Source organism: Chaetodon auriga, chromosome 6, assembly GCF_051107435.1.
Source record: "Chaetodon auriga isolate fChaAug3 chromosome 6, fChaAug3.hap1, whole genome shotgun sequence".
NCBI lineage: Eukaryota > Metazoa > Chordata > Actinopteri > Chaetodontiformes > Chaetodontidae > Chaetodon > Chaetodon auriga.
In genome coordinates, this window is record NC_135079.1 from 13,741,575 (window position 1) to 13,761,891 (window position 20,317).

The 20,317-nt window shown below is 42.2% G+C and overlaps 2 protein-coding genes across 3 annotated transcripts; one reads left to right on the top strand and one right to left on the bottom strand.

The window, feature by feature from the left end:
• Positions 1 to 1,104: 1,104 nt before the first annotated feature.
• On the top strand, positions 1,105 to 11,808 carry ttc23 (tetratricopeptide repeat domain 23). Of its 2 annotated transcripts, none has more exons than XM_076732970.1 (11): positions 1,105 to 1,470; positions 1,763 to 1,878; positions 2,374 to 2,497; positions 2,600 to 2,756; positions 2,845 to 2,970; positions 7,219 to 7,390; positions 7,557 to 7,662; positions 8,011 to 8,138; positions 8,370 to 8,519; positions 10,258 to 10,340; positions 10,470 to 11,808. In XM_076732970.1, exons 2-11 carry the CDS (start codon positions 1,810 to 1,812, stop codon positions 10,582 to 10,584), a joined length of 1,230 nt encoding a protein of 409 aa, XP_076589085.1. In that variant the 5' UTR covers positions 1,105 to 1,470; positions 1,763 to 1,809; the 3' UTR covers positions 10,585 to 11,808. The 2 variants fall into 2 exon arrangements, with proteins under 2 accessions (XP_076589085.1, XP_076589084.1); XM_076732969.1 differs by having other exon boundaries at positions 1,139 to 1,470; positions 1,713 to 1,878.
• On the bottom strand, positions 11,499 to 20,301 carry synm (synemin, intermediate filament protein). Its single transcript, XM_076732968.1, has 4 exons — positions 19,504 to 20,301; positions 18,183 to 18,307; positions 16,456 to 16,535; positions 11,499 to 15,505 (listed from the first exon to the last, which is right to left on the bottom strand). Exons 1-4 carry the CDS (start codon positions 20,299 to 20,301, stop codon positions 13,473 to 13,475), a joined length of 3,036 nt encoding a protein of 1,011 aa, XP_076589083.1. The 3' UTR covers positions 11,499 to 13,472.
• Between the last annotated feature and the right edge of the window lie 16 nt (positions 20,302 to 20,317).

Here is a 20,317-nt window from a genome sequence, read left to right on the forward strand (position 1 = left end):
AAATAAATGGCCTGATAAGTGCTGAGGAGACAGTTTGGATAATACTGAAAAAGGAAGGATGAGCTCTGGGGTATATATATACTGCCAGTTTAACACTTTGAAGTGTGCATGCCCTTAGCAGAGGACAATATCACCGCCATCACTTCTTAAAAGAGCACAACAATATTATAATAATTCTCTAGAGTACAACTGTAAAACCTTCTGTAGATCTGGGACCATCACTCTTATGTTACTATACTGACATCTTGTGGACATATGTGATTGCTACAATTCATGTCTTAAAAACATGCTCAGAGGTGTATCATAAATTGTACAACACTCCAATGATATTTCTTTAATTTAGACTTTAGACTTTCCAATTTTAGTCATAACAGTAGGTAGTATCACGTGGTATAGGAGCAGTGTCAAAATCATTTCGATTTTAGATATGTGAACAGGTAACTCCCGAAGCAGCTGGCTTTTTATTTTTGATGCCATAAAAGAATGCAGTACCCCATGACCAACATGGCCAGATCAACCTGCTAGGGGTCCTGTGTCAATAACAAAATGATGGACCCCTGTTTATCCCCATTTATCCCCCTCCGTGCATTATGAATTTTTTCTACGCTAGAATACTATTGAACCCCAAGTATGTTGTATAGTATTTGGATTAACAGAAATTAACTGAGGAATTTGAAGCATCTGAGAACAAAATTATATTAAAAAAAAAAAAAAAAAAAAAAAAAAAACTGAGAAACTCGAGTTTAACACAGGGCCCTCTTCAAGACAGACAATAATCACCTGCCTCAAGATCCTAATCATTTCATTTGTCGAGCTTTCTTACTGCAAGTTCCCAGAATAACCAGCACACTCGCACCAGTGTTCTCAATTACTCTGGTTAATTACACTCAAAGTTTCTCTGGTATGCACTAATGTTGCATCCGATTGCACTTACCTAAAAACATCAGGCGTATGTTCAGCTTTTGTCGATCTGCTTCTCAGGTTTATTAGAAAATCACACTGTGAAATCAATGAACATATCTTAATTTGGATATTCAAGAACAGCGCGGTTCTTGAATGCATCCCACTTCCTTCATACTATGTGCCTGAAAGTCTTCAGGAAACGGTCTTCCAGCGATGGATAGTCAGCCCACAACAGTCTGGCTGTACGAGGCAAGCGCCTGTTAGTGACATGCTTTCAGAGTTTATTTTTTATTTTTCAGCCCAACCTCTAAATCATCCAAAAGAAGCATTAAACCGAAAGAGCTGCAGCAGTTGGTCGCTCGAGCTATTGTAGCACGCGCAGTGTAACCACGGCAACAAGTACGTAAAGAACACTGAACATGGCGCGGTTAACGTAAGCTAGCAAGCGTTACATCCAAAGACTGTATAAAGCGATAAAATCCCATGCCTCACACTGGCTGTTCAAAAAATGGCTGATGATCACGCAATAACAAAAACACGACTCAGTTCCTCCGGGTCTCCGACTGAGTAAGTGATTTATTCTCATTAACATTTTTGTTTAACTCGTGGATCAGTAAAGGTAGAGGGGTAGAGGGGAAAGTAGCCTAATAACTGTTTAAACTCCGGTTTTAGTCAGCTGTGTCCTGAGTATATATCTGTATCTGCAACTTTATAGGTTCTCAGGAGCCGCTGGCGTGTCAGACATGAAACGGTTGCAGAAAGTGTGCTCAAATGTGTTAAAAGATGTATTGACAAACCTTGTTTGACAGCATGGGAAGCACCAGCAGGGCCGTGAATGCATCTTCTCCCTGTGACTCAGATGTGCTGAGTCCCTCACGAACAGGATTTGCTAAGAAAGAATTGATTATGACGCCGCCTGAAGAGAAGCTCAAACACTTTGAGAGCCGAGCACAGGCCCACGGAGACAGCCAGGAGGTGGGTACAATATGGGCCGCAATGACATCCATATTATAGTCATTGTTAGGACTCTGCAGTTGGTTGTGCTCAGATGTTTTCCACAGACTTTCTGTAGGCTTTATTCTCATTTATAGGGCTGATGCATATTCATGATCCTCTATAGGTTGTATGCACACCCCTAAGGCTGCAGTGAGTAATTATCACTGACTGCATTTACATGGTGGAGAAGGTGTTTACATGCCATGGTATTCCGGTTTTGATCAGAGTACTCCAGGTATATCCAAGTTTCTAGAAACTGGGACGAGACCTTATCCTTGTTTTTGGGGCCAGGCTGAGATGTTTACATGGGCCACATGTAACGAAGGTGCTCCAAAAAACCTAATTATAACCAGGATACTCAAGTGCATGTAAAGGCAGTCATTACTGATTAGCCTCAATTAGAAAAGATAAAAATATTCAGTTTACAACAATAACATAACAATAACAGTGATATCATCTCCTGTATCTGCACAGTTTGATGCTTGCATCCAGGACCTGGTGCGTTGTGTGGCTCTGGCGAGGCTGGTATATGGGGACGGACATCTGAAACTAGCCCAGGCTCATGGCAGACTGGCTAAAGCATATTTCCAGTTCAAAGGTCATTTTCACTTCACATTATGAAAATGAAATACCCATTTCAGTCAGAATTACACCTTGTGCTGTTCAGTTTACACTCAGTGGTGGCTCTTTGTTCCCTCAGGCTGGGGACAGCAGGCCCAGGAGCACTGCATCCTGGCCAGAGAACTGCTGCCTTTCTGCTCCACCATCTCCTCCTGCAGGGAGGAAAAGCTTGAGATTCTCACCTGTCTCCTGAGTGTACACCTCACACAGGGAGGTGCCTCGCTGCTTACAGCCAGATATCCTTGCCATGATACGTTTTGCATGAATATCAACAGAAATATCAACTCAAATATCAAACTGAATAAGACCCTGACTCCTTTCAACTCTCGAGGAGGCAGAATCCTCTTTTCTGGAGGCAGAACAAGTTGCTGAGGAGCTTCAGCAACGCGGTGGCATCAACCAGGAAGAGAAGATAAAAACTGAGTTGGAAATCTCTGCTGGTCTATCCAGGTGCAGTGGTGAAAAAACTGTGTGATATTTTTGGATTTTTTAACACAGAGATATGTAGTCAAAATAGAAAATAGGCAAATATACAGTAGATTAGAGGTTTTAATGCAGCATTTGTGACCTATAGCACGTAACAGCAGCTGCTGCTCAGGTTTTTAGCATTGCTGACTGGTTATCAGCTGGTTTGCTCTATTTATTTCCTGTGACTTTTATAGTATCATGTTCAAGCTGAGCCAAATAACTTGGTGCTATTCCCAGTGAGGTAACAGGTCAGATCTTTTGAGAGGGGATTCAAGGTCTACCCTGCATAATTCGACTTTTTTCACTAATTATTGTATCTAAATAATATTTGTTCTTCTCAAGCTCTCCCAATTTCTAGTACAGTGGCTTTATGTTTAAGTTTGACCACAAGATGGCAGTAGATTCCTCCACATGTGCCGGAAACTAACCTTACACATGGTTTTTGGAGAGGAGGGGATTTTTGCTGACTAAGTTATGCTGGTGAAAACACCATTAGTTCATGTTCTTTTATGAACAAGTTAACAAATCAGGCTTTTCCCCTGCTGTTGTCCAGCTCACTCAGCAGTCTGCGTGGGTGTTTTGTAATGATGCTTACAGACCTGCTGGGTGGGGTTTCTGCTTGTCCGCTCACCCATTCACTGCTCGAGCAGAGGCACAGATGGGAGAGAGGCATTTCTCCTCCATTTAAAACCATTTACCCCTTTTTCTACACTCCACTTTCTGCCTTTTTCCATTTTCTTTCTCTCTAGCTTTGACTATGTCCTTCATTAACCCCCGTCAGCTGACACCACTAATAGTCATTGCTTTTACAGTCCTGTTGACTCCTTGAGAGATTGTAAAGCCCTTTATTTCTCTGTTAAATGTCAGCTGGTGTTTATTTAACTCCAAGTACCATTTACATATTATTGATTTGTGTCTACCAATTTACAATGTGCATTTGTAATGTGATGGTGGTATTGGCAGCAGAGGTTCCTCGGCTCAGGAAAAGATTAAAGACTTAGTGGATCATGGTAGAGAAGACAAGCACAGACACCAAGTGTAGGAGAGACTGATAGTCTGGGAATTATCTGGCCTTGCGACATAAAAAATAGCTGCCACTTGTCATAGCTTAGATCACTGTGGGCGAAATTAGAAGCACAACCAGGAAATGAGGGATAGTCTTACCTGGGTTGAGATCATCCGACTAATGTCTCTGTTTATTTCGATCCCCTTAATTCTTGTATGCTAAAGGAGTGGCTGCTTCTGAATGCATGCATTTTGACTCAGGAAGTTAGTGGTTAATCACTTAAAATGTTGGTATTGTATCCATCCTCAAAATACTGCATACAGATAAAGTTCTTTAAAATGTTTTTTTCTTAGTTTCAGCGAGGAGAACAACATTTTCCAAATTCTAAGTGACTATGTAAGCAGAGACAGCAGTAGGGTGGGGACTCAATCTTACAGGTAAGCTTTATAAATAATCTTAGACTTTATAATCCTGCAGAATTTATAGTAAACAAACCCTATCAGCAGCTGAGGTGAGCTACACTCATAGGAATTTGTAAATTTTGCCATCTTGGTCTGTTTCAGTGAGTCAGTTTGTTGACATGATGTGTGTAATTGAAAAAATGTGCAGACTCTGGCTGGTGTGTAAGCTTGCTAAATCTCTTTTGTTAGGTGATGACTAAGAATTTGGCATGCTTCTAAAAGCTCTGTCAGTCAACACTGTTGTGATGGAGGGGAATGTTCCCACCAAAGCCTGGAACAATAACCTAAGCTCAGCTCTCTTATAGATCCTGGTCCAAACATTCTGCTCGGTTTTAGATTCGCACTCAAGGTGTGCACTTACGATCAGCCAGATGGGATCTTTTATTCAAAGAAGCTTTATCGTATAGGTTTAGGTTAGGTTTTTGTTGCGTGTGTCTTGGCCATGGTTGCCAAGATGACTTATTTTCTGCACTTCTTTATAACTGCTATCATAAATCTACATTTTGGTTGACAGATTTTATCTAATTTCTAACAAATTGACAATGTTTTTTGTACATTTTCTCTTGTTGAATAATAAATTAACAGATATTCTTCCACATTTCCCCACCCTTAACTGAATTATCATGTGTCATATTAATCAAAATGCACTCTGTCTTTCAAAGCTTTGTGCAAACAGTTTGCAGAGTTTGTGCTGTTGCAGAAATCAGTGACCCTGTGCTCCCCTATAACTATTGTATATGTAGGCTATTGACTGCTTTCACATGGTGTCATGGTGTAAATACTTATCATAGATGCTATACACCAAATAGCAGTGGCATTCTTATACTTGGGGTCCAGAGTCTGCATGTTTTCTTCCCAATAAAGTAGCTCTTGTTTGACATGTAAAATTGTTTCTAATTAGTTGGCTGAAATAAAACCAGCAGGGATTTTTGGTGTAAATAGCCATGGTTGAGAGTCATTACTCAGGACTGCACAGGCAGTTTCGTATTCTTTCCCATACTTCTATACCTGAGGCTCACAATAAAAAACCTCATCAGTCAGAATGCCACTAGCTTAAAGCACCATACAGATTTGCTGGCTCAAGCTGTTATGTTTTTGTCCCTCTGTTTTCACTTTGGCTTGGCCTTACTGTATCATTTTCCAAGTGAAAGCCCAGAGCAAACTTACGTCAATTATGTTCTGGAAACGTTTACAAAAGAGAGCTGTGTGGCTTGCTTGGCAACACATCTACAAATCCTTAATTATATTAATTCCCTGCCCTGTGGAGTCTTGGTAGATTTCAGTGGGATGTGGCTTATTACCGTTCCTGCCAGGAAGTGCGTAAGGATGCAGAGTGAATGAGAGGATAGAGGGGTATTGTCTCTGTCCGTCCATGCAGGCAGAATGGCGGGACTCAAGCCATGCAGGAATGCAGCTCTGCTTCAGCCATTGCTGCTGCCCTAAAAGGACCTGAAGTGCCTGCCCCATGAACACGTATGGGTGGGGCATGCCGAGTATCCATCATGGCGTTTTAGAATAATGTTGGATTCATGGGAAAATTCAAAGAAACAAGCCATCACAGTGTTTTTGTAACCTGCGCTGCTGGTGTTTAACCACTGTGCCATGAATACCCAAATTTACAGGGTCCTGGAATGTGAGCATGACATAATACTGTCAAGCTTCGACTTCTGGTTCCCACGGAGGTTAAAACATGCTGTTATGTACTCATGACACTTGAAGACACGTTGGATCCACAGACAACTATACTCCCTGCAGTGTGGATTTGGAAAGACTGATTTGTGAAAAGGGGTTTCCTGCACTGCTGTGTGACTGCAGTGTAGCTAGAGATTGTACAGTAGTGAGTGCTGTGTCCTCTGAGAAAGGCCACCCCCTTGACTGGAGAGCTGAATTCAATTTAGAGTCCATTAGATGGTTTTAAGCTGTTCAGAAAGTAGCCTGATGTATCCAGGGTCCTTGAAACAGTTAATGCAGCCATCATCTCATCCTCACTGTCCACTTGCTCACTGTATTGCTCTGTAGAAGCCCAAACAGCTTCATATGACAGGAAGTGTCTTTTATAGAAGCAAAGACTGTTGAGTTCATCAGCGAAACACGTGACGCCAAAGAACTTAGTAGCAACAGCACACGTACAGACGGTTGATGAATTGTTATTGATGTAGAACTCTGAGCTAGACCATCCTCACCTTTCCTTGGGTCCACCAATTTAGACAGCTCTGAATGAGAGTTTAAACACACTGCAGCAGTTATTTGTCAGAGTCTGAGAGGCTGTACTTAAAGCAAGGGGGAGTTAGGAGCAGCGTAGCCTTCAGTCCCAGAGGAGACGGTTAGAGACTTGTGAGAGGATGCAACCAAGAACAGTTAAAAGGGCAATGTACAAGCTTTTCCCTATTATAGTCTGCACTACGCCAGACTTCATCTGCAGCCCTCACCACTCTGCTGGGTCGGGGTTTGGCTAGAGACCAAGCAGTTACTTCGGTGATGTACAACAGACTCACAGTAATGAAGTAACAGGCTTAAATGCATATGCAGTACATTGATAGTACTCTCAATAATGAGTGTTAATACGTGGTATTTTTTAGTTAAAAATTGTTGAAAAGCTTTAGTGTATTGTTTAAGTGCTCTTCAGCTGAGTAAAGGTTTTCAAACACAGGGATGCAGATAAGCTATTTGAAGGATTATTCTCTACTCCTTACTCTGCCCTGCTGCCTTATATAGTAGGCAGAACTGATCACTGCCTTTATGTTTGTCTTCTCTGCTCTGTAGGGTCTATAAGAGACAGAACAAACTAGAGGAGGCCTTGAACCAATGTGAGAAGTCTCTGCAACTGCTGACAGACTGTGGACAGCCAGAGAAGACATGCTCTGTCTATAGGGACATGGCTGCCATTGAACAGGACAGAGGTCATTTGGACCGAGCCATAGAGCATCTCTCCAAGGCAAGGGACATATCACTCGCACATCATACATGACTCTTATCTAACATGCATAAAAACACATGAAGGCTTCTTGAGACGTCGCCAGGCTTTGTTGTTGGGTAATGTTCCCACACCTCTTATTTGGTGATATGTGATCTGTCTTATTTCACGTGGGTGTTTCTGCTAGGCTCATGCCATTGCTGTGAGTCACAGCCCAGAGGAGCTAGAGGGGGCTCAGATCTCCCACAGCCTGGCCCTCATCCTTTCTGCTGCAGCAGAGCCCCATCACAATGGTGAGTTTATTCCCAGACACAGACAAGCCTGAGCAATGTGTACGAGGGGTTAATCAGGATTTGAACCTCCCATTGTCTTCCTATATTTGAAATTCTTTAAGATGGTGTTATGGAAACCAGACTTATTATAGCAAGTTCAGTCATGTCAGTTGGATTCACCCTTATCTACCATCTGAAGGCAACTGTGTGCTCCTTGGTAGTTACGTTAAGCATAACATCTGGAAACTAAGAAAATCAGAATTATGTAGAAAATCTAGAAAAATGATCATGCTGCATTGAGTCTGTCAATTATTGCTGTAATTTAAGTCAATGTGCATCATGTGTGTGTTTTTCCCCATGCTGGTGTAGACTCTGCAGGACACTACTTTGAGCAGAGTCTAAGTGCATACAAAAACTCTGCAGGTCCACAGGATCCAGCCTGCCTTGCTGCCCAGGATGATTTCTGTCGTTTCCTCCTCTTCAGTGGCCAGCAAGAGGTTACACACACTCACACACTTACAAGCATATACATCTGCAAGAACAGGGAGTTTTCGCCCATGCAATTTTGAAATGTCATTTTCCACAGATTTTCTGTTCAGAGAGCAGCACCATGGAAACACCCTCAGAGGTTGTGATCGTCAGGGGATTTAATCCACCTGCTACACAGGGTGTGGCTCTCACCACTGATGGCAAGAGGTGATTTACCCATTTTCAGTGTCCCATTGCAGAGATGTGTGGAGATCCAGAGAGCCTCTCTCACCACAAAGAGATCAACATTCGGTGACCTGAGTGTTGAGGTAGCAGACACCCTTCAGCTCATAGGAAGTGTGGAGATGACTGAGGGCAGGATGAAGCAGGCCCACAGGACCATGACAAAGGTAATCACAAGTTACAGAACACAAACAGCACAACTGTTTGTCTTGGTTACAATTTGTAAATGCATATTAGAGATGCTGGACAGAGTGGAAGTCACTGTCATCGGACATGACGTTGTCCCTGCCAAAGTATTTTGGGGGGTTTAATTAAAGGCCAGGAGTCAGCGGGTGTGTCCATCTACACCAGTGAGAGGCCTGTTCAAAATATACACACAAAGAGTCCCTGTCATGCTGAGATGAGCTATTTCCACCATCCTCCCTAAAGCTCAGCGCTATCAAAGTCGCATGCTAATCTTGGAAGGGAGCACTGTGCAGAGCCGTCCTCCCTGGTGTAAAATATCACACACAGTGACTTTGTGTTTCCTCACTCTGGATGGAGCTGGACAGATGGGCTTCACAACTTTGGAAAGAGCACGACAGTTTGCTAACTGCTGTCAATTAAAGGGACACTGACCCCAATTAGTGTGGCGTGCCATTATGTCGTTTGATACGAAAGTGACATTCCTGTATCTTTCAGTCCGCATACATTGAATAAACAGCAGCCATTTAGTTAATAATGCTCATTTAGGTGATAGCTGTTCTATTTATTCCTTATGTAATGAGTGTTTTTCTTTTTGCACTCAGTATGAGTGCACATGCTTACTGAATGAGCTCAATTCTGCCCTGTCAAAAAATACACCAGTAAATGGGGATTTCTGCGTACTAGTATGACATGCCTGTCAGTAAAGGAGCCCAGTTGCTATGTTGTTTTGTTTTGGTCGTGGGTGTCCAAGTCCCCCTCTCCACTGACAGGGCATATCAGGGCTCACTCTCTCTACACCACATCCCACTAGTAACCTTTCCGAAGTACCCTGACACAGAGCAGATATGTCAGGACATTCGTTTCCTGTCATCGTGACACCATCTGGACTCCGACTGAGTAACTTCTGTTTTTCCAGAGGAAATCTGGCTCGACATTGGATACAATACATAAGATCTACCAAAGAAACACAGTGAACAATGGTACACATACAAACATACACTTGACATTTTCCCTTTCCTCTGTAGTGCTGCCTTCCATTACATCAACCTTAGCAACAGTGAAAACATCCAAGAGGCCAGATGGATCTGTTCCAGATTACCCAGTGTTTTCATTTTCCTGGTGAAGAGGGAAACTTTTCTCTCCCTCCCTCCCTCCCTCCCTTCCAACTTTAACAAAGTTCTCTTCACATGTTGTTGTTTAAGATGATTGCAGAACTGGCAGGCAGGCACTTATTCTGTCTGTTGCGTCACTGTGTGTGCGCACACTGTGTAATCATATTGCATCTGCATGTGGTTAAAAGTTTAGACTTTTCTGGATTTTGTTATATCAGCCAGTGTTTTCTGATGTCATAGAGCTAAGCACTCCTTGCTTATTCGTCTCATTTGATTGGACCAAACTAAATGTGGACTGGAAAGTGACTCAGGTTGCTTCTTAAATTTGTTGCGTTAAGTACCTCAGATTCCTGGGTTGTTGGTTTGGAGTCCTCATAATAAATCTAGTGAGTCCCCCTTGTTGACCTGACACTCCCGAGTGGTCAGCACAGGTGTTATCTAAACCTTGGACAGCTACAGTGGTTATTTTGGGATGTTTAGTGCATTCACATGTTGCTAGGAAGTGTTTATTCCCCTCTTGAGTGTGCCTTTCACCTCTCATCTTCCTCTTGCCACTCACTTACCCACTCACTCGCTTCATTAAGTTTTATTTATTTTTCTATTTTAGTGCCTGGAGATCCAAAGTTTGTTGTATGGTCCGCAACACAGGAAGACAAAAGCTACACAAAAAGCTGTGGACATGCTAGCCCGGTAAATCCGCATGACAACAGTTGATTTTATTAGTATGATTAAAGTAGAAGAAAATTTGAGTTGAAATAACAGAGTGTAGGAGTACAACCCATGTTTCAGTCATGCAACCATGTACCATATGTTTTGCAGGGCACCAGAGGTGGCTGAGAGACAACAGAGGCAAGGTAGAAGGAAAACAGAACTTCACACATTTTCAATTGTACCATCCAGTGGCAATGATGGGAACTCAATGCCTGACTCTTGAAATGTCTTTTCTAATTTGTCACTTGCCAGTTTGGACCAAGCACTACTGACATACTTGTTTTTAAAGGTGCAGTGTGTAAGCATGGTAACCAGCTAATCACAGCCTGTCCTGTTGTGTAATACCACTTTGTACCTCAAGAGGTGTCCAATAGTAATAGCTCAAAGATAATGTGCTAATGGTGAGTTTGCTATGTCTAACAAGCTCTCAGCTTTTATAAGTCAAATAAAGAGATTTCTTCTTATTTTTTTTAAATTAGACAGAAAAATACAACAGCACACCTTCAGAATTCAAGTTTCTCTATTTTATAGAACTAAGACAAGCTTATTTGCCTTTTTAAGCCATCTTAAAATGCACTTTATTACCAACAGAAACAAACTAAAACTCACCAAGACAGTTTTTCTTTCCACTGTTCCAGCGATCACTAACCCAGGTTTGGTTGAAATAAATCAAGTGCGATGTGAAAATATTTTGGCTCTACACGCTGCTGATGCTGACCATCCTCCCATTCATCTCCTGCTTCGTGCCGTGTCTTTGTCATTTCTAGAGTCAGAGTCCTGGTCAGAGCCACCGTAAATCACACTGATACTATAATCAGTGTTGCCAAACTGGACTCTGTCGGGCCAGGGGCTGCATTGCTAACTGAGCTAATGGCAGCTAGTAGCTACAGCCATACATAACTATAGCAAAGAGCACAGTGAGCAGCAGTTAGCAGTTGCTAATCTAATATGCCAATTCTTACACATTACACCTTTAAAAGAAATGTGTATATCTGTTCGATAATACAGGCAGGTACCACTGCTGAAAATTAGCTTCAGTTGCTCTCGGCATGTCCACTGACAGTACATGAGTTTGTGTAATTATGCTCATTATGTGAAATGAGTTGACTTTGAAGAAATACTCGCACTCAGAAAACATACCCACAATCGGTTTTAATTATGGTAAGATATTAATCAATTTCCAAACAAGGGCTGGAACCTTTTCATCCAAAGCAAAAATGCAAGTTGTTCAGTCACTATGTCTATACAAGCAATGATGCTGGGCTATCCATGGTGACAAACACAACATTTGACTCATTAAACATTCTTTATATATCAATAGATCTTCTGTTTGCTGATGTACACGTTTTTTATGCTGTGAAATGGCACATGGTATTCAGATTACACTGTGTACATACATATACAGTAACCTAACAAAGATTCCATATTAAACCACAATTTAAGTGCACTGGTGTTGTAGTGTTTTTATTTAAATATGCTGTATCTGGGCACTTAATGTAACAAGTTTTTTTTTTTTTGTTAATTGATTTATTAACAAATTTCGTAAAAGCATGGCATTCACCCTAAACATTAAGCTAATCTGTGAAGAAATTGCTCAATAGTTATAAAGTGTAAATTTTTGCAGCCACTCAGAGGAAATGCACAAAATGTGTATGCATGTAACCAGACTGTAATTATAATGGACCATTTCTGCCTCGACGACTAGGACAAAACACAACACACGCTAACGAACAGTCAACGCCACTAAGCTGATGATTCAAAAATAGGTATGGTCATGAATACACTCTTACGTTAGAGCAAAGGTGAATCCCTGAAGCCACCACTGTGATAATCAACAAAATACAAGCAAAAGGTGACCAAACAAGACAACACAATCACTGAATCCTCTTAATTCATAAAGACTCCACTACTTTTCATTCTTTCATCTTACCATTTGCTTTGACAACCGTTTTTTGAGTTCTAAATAGTATAATTCACCATTTTGAATTCCTAGCTCCCTGCTCACTTGTTCAGAGCAAATGTTGGGAAATTAGAAATATATGGTATTGACACACACCACGTAAAGATTTTACAAACACGTTTCACACTGATTACACTGATCATGTAACCCAGCTTCAGTTATGTAATGGGCAATTCTTTTTCCTAAATACTCAAAATGTGTAGTGTGACATTTATTGTGAGTATAGTGAATAATCTGCAAATAACATTGTTAGTTAACCACTCTGAAGAGCCACATTTACTTCCACTACACCTTGATTTCCGCCTTTAAAACTTTTCTTTTTCTTAAGACTAATTATCATCTTTTTCTCCACTCCCACTATACCGTCCTCAGCTTCAAGCTTAACTGTACACTTCACCAACTACTGCTTAAAATAAACTACTGTGTTCCAGGATGCAGTATATACTAAAGCCATTCAATTTGGCAGCAGTGCCCAAGTCAAAAGAAAAATGAAAACCCCAATCTGCAAACAGTGCCCAGCGCCTCATAACTCTTAACTGTCATATGCTGGCTTGCAAAAAATGTTGACCAAGTAGATTCAACAACATGGCAGACACGGCCATGATGTGACAGGATGCTGTACACTGCAAAATGGGGTGTTTAAGATGTACAGCAAAGGTTAGTACAAAAATAGAGAAATCTAGAGAGAATAACCAAACCTCTTTGAAGATAAACTGCAAACTATAAAAAGGTTAACATATATCAGCGCAGCACTCCATCAGTACTGACCTACATAAAAATTTACTACAATACGTAAATGTTAAAATCCTATCTTAAGCTAGCCAATATTAGTTAGCACTCAGTATTTTTAATAGTACTGCCACAATGAATACCATAAAAGTATGTGTTAATCTGGAATTTTGCTTGAATCGTGTTGCAGTTGGGTACGCCAAGTTATACACTCTCAGTAGGTACATACAGTAAAAGAGCACACTAAAATCAATTGGATATACAGTATCTTTTACTGCAAAATCTAAAGCATTACTACATTATCTGCAAACAGCATTAATGCCATGCGTGTGTGGACTGCTGCATCAGAAAAATATCTGTATGTGCACCTCAATAACCAATGTTGGCAAGTACTGAGTTTGAAAATATTTCAGACTGAATTCTTAGTCATCTTCAAGGTAAACTGTTGCAATTCTTTTCTCTTGTGGCTCTTGCTTTGAGGCTGCCTCAGAATGGCTGCCTTGTAAGTCCATTTGGAAGGTGAAGGACTTTTGTGATGGCCCCAATTTAATATGTTTCTCAGTGATTTCTGATGCAGACTCTCCTTCATTAGTGTAGCCTTCGAACTCTTCACCATACGCAACATCCTCTTCTTTGGAGACTCTGAAGCTGTATCCTCCTCCTGCCCCACCCTGGAAGGCTTTCTCAAGCCCAAGGTTAGAAGATCTGAGAGTTGCCATGATCTGCTCTTCAGACAGATCTTCTCCTGCCTCCAGCAGTCCAGACTCTTCCAGGGTTTGAGAGACATTCAACTCTGCAACTATAGTCATGGTGCCATTGTCACTTGACTGTTGCACTTTTTTGACATCAACAGCCACATTCTCTGGACTTTCACTACCCATTTTTGTGAGGAAGGCCAACTCCTCCCTCAGTGGACCCGACACTGAGCTTTGCAGCTTCTCTAGAGCTCCCTTCAGCTGCTCCTTGGGTTCCAGAGAGTCCTCTCTCAGAAACTCGAGCATTGACTCCTGCACTACAGGGGAGACACGAACCTCTTCTTCAATTATGCACTCTGGAAAACTCTCTTTGACAAGTGAGCGATCACGTGCCGTGAACCTGTATTCATCGCTTTCCTCTACAATCACTCTTCTCGAGGGAAGACCTTCATCTTGATAATACCTCTCATCTGACAGGTCGTCTAAGATACCATAATGGCCGTATGAGGTAATGCCACCACCCTCCTCAGGTTCAGACAGATTATCATCTGGCGTGGAGACAAAATACTCGTGAGGCTCTTGATCGTGAGAGAAATATGGAGATTCACTCTCTCTGGAAACCTCTTGAACTTGTACAGATCCACCCTTGCTATGATCTGTTGCTGTCATGGAGGTTTTCGTGGCATCACCATCACTCCTCTGAAATTGAGCATCATGAGGGACATTTTCCAGCTCCTCAATTTGAAAATACGTTGAGGAGGGCTCATGAAAACTAGATCTGGACTTCTGGTCAACCTCAAGCTCATCGTCACTGTGAGACTCCACTGGTTCCTCAATGATTTCCACATTGACAGACTTATTTTCCAGGTTGTCGTGTCCCTGCAGGCCACTAAGCAGGTTCTTGATCATGCTTCCTGTTGCTGTGTCCTTGATGTCCTGCAGTGACACCTTCTTGACTCCTTGGCTCAGTAGTTCATCCAGTGCTGAGTCCTCAGAAATATCCACCTCTTCCTCCACTTTGGACTCAAGCACAATCTGTGTCTTAGTCGTGCCATCCTCCTGCTCAGTTTTCTCCACGTGATACCTTACCTTCGATTCTCCCGTGGAGCAAACCTTAGCATCCAAGCCAACTGGTTTTATCACTTTCTCGATGAGCTCCTCCACAGACACAGAATCTAATATCTTTTTCTCACTAGGACCTGTTGTGGACTCTGTTTTCCCTTTATCTTTGAACTCTCCTCCCAAAACATTATGTTTCTCAATTTCATCTGACACTTGCTTTTCACTTTCTGTCTCAGTTTTCATGCTCAGGCTCATCATTGGTGGTGACACAACTCTCACTGATTTGGTCTCTGTAGTGGAGGACTTGATGGGACTGGCTTGGTTATCTACCAGAGAAGCCTGTTTGATTTTCACAGTTTGCTCCACTCCTGTTGTTTTCTGCTCGTTCTGACAAATTTGATTTTCTCTCTTGCCTATTGGTTTATCTTTGGCTGTAATAGCAGTGGTGGTAGCAGAGGCAGAAGTGGCAGCCCGAGCTTTGGTGAATGAGATCATGTCTCTTCTGGATGCAGGACTCTGATGCCGAGTTCTGCCTAAAACTGAAATAGGAATGACCCTAGAGGGGCTGATAGACCCAGAAGGAAGCAAAGGGGATCTTCTCAGGTTTGAACTTGGTGGCGTGTACCTGGTATCCATATTTTGTCTGGTCATTAAGGTGGACGCTCTTGGAGTGTAGGGCTGGGCAGGCATCCTGATATCTGAAGCAGAGGATTTAGCACCATGAATTATTAGATACTTAAAGGAATAGTTAGACATTTTTGGAAATGCGCTTATTTGCTTTCTTGGCAAGAGGTATATGAAGAGCTCGATACTGCTGTCACATCTTTTTGTAATATATGAAGCAGGAGGCAGTAGCTTGGCTTCACATAAATACTGTAAACATAGGGAAACAGCTAGCCGCCTACCTGCACCTATAGAGCAGGTAGGCGGCTAGCTATTTCCCTATAACCAGTATTTTGTGATTGTGCAAAGGTAATTTTAGTGCAATTTCAAAAGTCTAAAAAAATAAAAAATGTCTACTTTGAAAGACCATTAAAAGTGTGCCACAGCCAATCCCACAGTTATAAGCCCCACATCATTACTGTACAAGCTGCCTCCTTTTCATCCTGTCTCTACCTGTCATTATTCATAATGTGGTCGATTTGCAGTCTAATAAAACTAATTATGCTTATAATCAGTTATTTCTTGGTGAGCTCTTTGTGAGACCAAAGAACATAAATATACACATCAGAAACATTAAAGTGCTGCATAAACTTCTGTCGATCACCAGATCAATCAACAAGTTACCTGTCAGTCTGTATAACTTCATGTTAACTCCTCGTTTGTAAAAAGTCAGCATGAGTCAGTTTTGTTGGTGTAACATGCACAAAAGACTAAGTGTAATAATGACAAGTTGTGGTTTTACAGGGGCTTATGTGCTAGACTGTTTCTTGGCGGGGAACAGTGACTTTCTGGAGTCTTGTCAGCACTGTGAGTTAGCCAGGCAACCCGTGAAGACTCCGGGAAGTCAATGCTCCTGGCCAAGAAATAGTCCGGCACATGACCTCACGTAAAACCACAAAATGCTGTTTTTACACACTTCTTTTTAACATCCCAACTTTTTTGAAGTCAGTGTTGTAACAACAATAAATACTTTTAAATACAGTACCTATGACTCTTTCTCTCTGATGTTGAGTCATCCTCCTATGAGGATCTTGCAGATTCACTCTCTCACCTTCCAGAAGAGCCCTGAACAAATGAGAGACAAGACAAAACAAAACAAGCTGTTAAAGATCACTGGTTATCCTCTTATTTCAACATAATTATTTGTTCCCATATATAGAAAAAAAGATCCAAGACAAATACCTCACAAGACGGTGTACATCATTCAGCTCTGCCATGTCAACCGTCTCAAACTAAACGGAACAGGCTTACAAGATGGTATGAACCCAGGACCTGACCATATAGGGTGGTAATCATCAAAAACATAACAAGATGCTCTCGTGTAATAATGACGTTGTAATAATTAGCACTAACAGCTCACCTCTCCTTGGCTACGCTTCAAGAAACCTACAACCGATTGAACAAACCAAAGTGTCTCAAAAAGGAACAACCTCTCTGGAGAGTGCCTTCCGAAAGACTGACCTAAAAATAACAGCTACAATGCAGGGCGGTCCACGCTTCCCAGTGAATCCCAAAGCAAAAGCTGACTCGTGACACATACAAAAACACATGCCACTGTCGCGTCTCTGAGCAAACATTCTGTCTATTCCAAACATTCAAAACAAACCAGATGTGCCAGCGGAGAATCTGCCATATAGAGACACACTGGAGGAGAAAGTCCAGTCCAACTTCTTCTGAATTGCCTTAATACTAATAATATTTTGATATTCCTCACTGACTTAAGCAATGGTTGAAGACTGTATAGATGTCCTGGGATATGCAATACGATGTTACAAGGATAACTGAAAAAATAAAACTAGATATTATGTCTTCAAACATGAAAATACACTGTTTATCAACTGCTTTATAAATAACTTTGCCTTTCAGTAAAAATAGTCCATTAGTATGTGGCTAAGTTAGGAGCATGAAGACTTGACATGCCATGCTATTACAGGATGTGAAATGCCAGATATAACTTGTCTCGCTCCGTAAACACTTAAAGTAAACCACAGAGAAAGTTTATTAAAAATGTATATAGTATATATAGTGCTTTTCAGGTGAGAGCACTTAATGCTGAGACCAGCAGGAAACGAGCAGCTGATTTCTTCTAATGTGTTTGATGAACTCACTAATTAAGCTAAGAGTGACCTCAGGCAGCGGGGGGGCTGCTTTGACCATTGATCTGTTCTTGAAAGCACGGAAAGACAAGGGAAGACTTCACACTTTAGATGACTTTCTGAATTCAGGAAGACTCTTAGCGCTTAGTGTCCTGGTTGTGCTTTCACATGTGCTCGTTCTTCAAAACATGTTTTCATTAACATTTGACAAAAAATAAATCGTAGTGTCAGTTCTTGGCACTTCATGGTTCAACTATTAAACCAGAGTAATCACTGAATGACCTTTACAAGAAGTGTCGGACTGCTGTTTTTCTGCTCCGAAACACACAGTAACACTCTCCACTGGCTTTTTTCTCTGGAGACATTTTGACATGTCACAGTATGAAAAGCACAGATGTAATTAGTGAAAAATTAATGATGGCTGAATTCCGCTTTGCTGCTCCAGTTTCAGCGCCCTGGCGTTGTGCGTGCAGGCTCACTGTCTCACTGGGACCCTTGAGGAGGAACCCTACTCATTTTCCCTCAGTGGCAAGTCAAAATGTTTGCTGTCTACTCAAAATGATCCTTTAATGATCAGTTTTGTCTGTAGAATGGCAAAATAAAAAAAGCTCATCACCTGTACGCAGCTACCTCCATGCCCAGATCCATCTTAACCTGGAGGAGGTGCTGATGCTCTCGCATCTTCTCTGCAATTGTGTCGGCCATCATGTTCCTCTCACGCTCCAGCTGCTCGATAATCATCTGGAAGAATAAAAGCGCAAAAAAAAAAAAGTTTTCACTTTGCACATAGTTTAATTTTACAAGTCTGTGGTCTGTCCGTCGGGAATTATTATTTTTTTGTTTACGCCTGCAATTTAACTGAAAATACTGTAATCATTCTGCTCCCTTGTTAGCCGTAAAGTTTGTAACCGCATTTTATTTTACTGCAGCCTACAGTGTTGTTAACTTGGTGAATCTGTGTTGCTTCTGTTTCGAGTCACTTATTTATGCTGACTTCTAATGCAGGAAGATGGCGAACTGGCTGAACGCTTCTAGTCCAAATCAAGTCTGATCCCACCAACAGGCTGCATTATTCATCTGGACCACTTAATCCAGCTTCTGTCATTTGTGCACGAGCCTTTTCCAGTGACATCTCCTGCAACAGATGTCATGCTAAATTTAAAATTTTACTGTTTTTGTTCCAATATTGAAGACATCCCTGCAGTGTTGGACCAGTGTCGTCGTTTGTAGTTGCCTGACCTGCTTAGAGCTCCATCTTTAGGAGGCTAATAAGGATTTGTCAGTCTGACAGCTAATTGGTTTAAGTGGCCGGTGGAATCTAGCAGCCATAAAGTACAGGGGAGGTAGAATGTCATCCAGCTACTCAAGCTATTCAATCCTTTTATACCGAGGTCGAATGTTGCACGCGAGATCCTATGCTTTTGACAGTTGAGGGAACACAAACTTGTCAGTCACCACTTAATGGTGTAAATGCTATTATATAGTGGAGGAGGGAGAGTTGCATTCATTTCACCTCTACTGCGTGTATGTGCTTTAAGGAAAGGCTGAAGCCAGAACAGTTCCAGGAAGCCACCGGATGTCATCACAGTTATTCCTGTTATTAATGTCAGCCCAGATTGTGACGATATAATCACTATTTAGATAACAGTTGATGCTTAAGAAAGAGTTTGTAGCCTCAGACAGCTGCATCAGTGTCTTCAAGGACGGTGGGTGTGGCAGGTACAAGAGGGAGTAGCCTCGCCCCTGTCTTGGGCTCAGTGTGATAAAGAGGAGATTATTCTCTCTGCATAGCTTTAAACTTGTATCAGATTTGGAACATGTGTTTGGAGATTTCTTTAAATGGAAATAAATCCTATAACCTCTGGTTCCACTTCAGTCTGACATATAAACCTGGCTTTTCTCTGTCCTGCTCTCTTACAATGGACCTCTTCTCTCACCTGATATTCATTGTAGTCCGCCCGGAATTTTTCCTGCATGTGCATCAGCTGTTCTTCAAGGCACATCTGAACCTGCCCTTGCTTTTCCGCCTCCGTGCGTAATTTGCCCAACTCTGAGGCGTACAGCATCTTTTCCCTCTGCAGATCACTCAGCCTCGCCTGGTCCGCTTTAATCGACTGCTCCATCTCCTCCACCTTCTGTTGGTACATTTCAAAGGTCTCCATCCAACCCTCGGACAGACCGCGGGCGTACTCCTGCATCTCTTCCACTGAAGCCGCCGGAGGCCCGCGGTAAGTTTGCGTGATGATGGGCACCACCCGGGACTCCACCTGACACCGAAGACGGTTGATTTCTTGCCTGTGCGCATCCTCCAGGCGTTTGTACTCGTTCTCCAGCTGGAGTAACCGCTGCTGGAGTTCGCTGTTGGTCTTGTGAGCGTGGTGAAGCTCCTTCTCGCAGCCCTTCAGCTCGCCATTGATGTCCCGGCACACCCCCGTCTGCTCGCTGCACAGAGACTGGACCATCTGCAACTCCCGCCATAGCTTCTCCCTCTCCATCTCAGCCTGGGACTTCTCAAAGGACAGCTGATCCACCATTCTCCGCAGGTCCCGCATCTCACTCTTGTACTTCGGCTCCCGCTCCGCCGCCGTCGCTTGTCTGAGTTTGTTGATTTCAGCGATCAGACACGCATTTTCCTGCTCCAGTTGCTTCGTTCTGGAAAGATACTGGACCAGTCTGCCGTTGAGCTCCTGCAGCTGCTGTTTTTCGCTGTCAAAAGTTCTCTTGAAAGGCAACATTGTGACTCCTAATGAT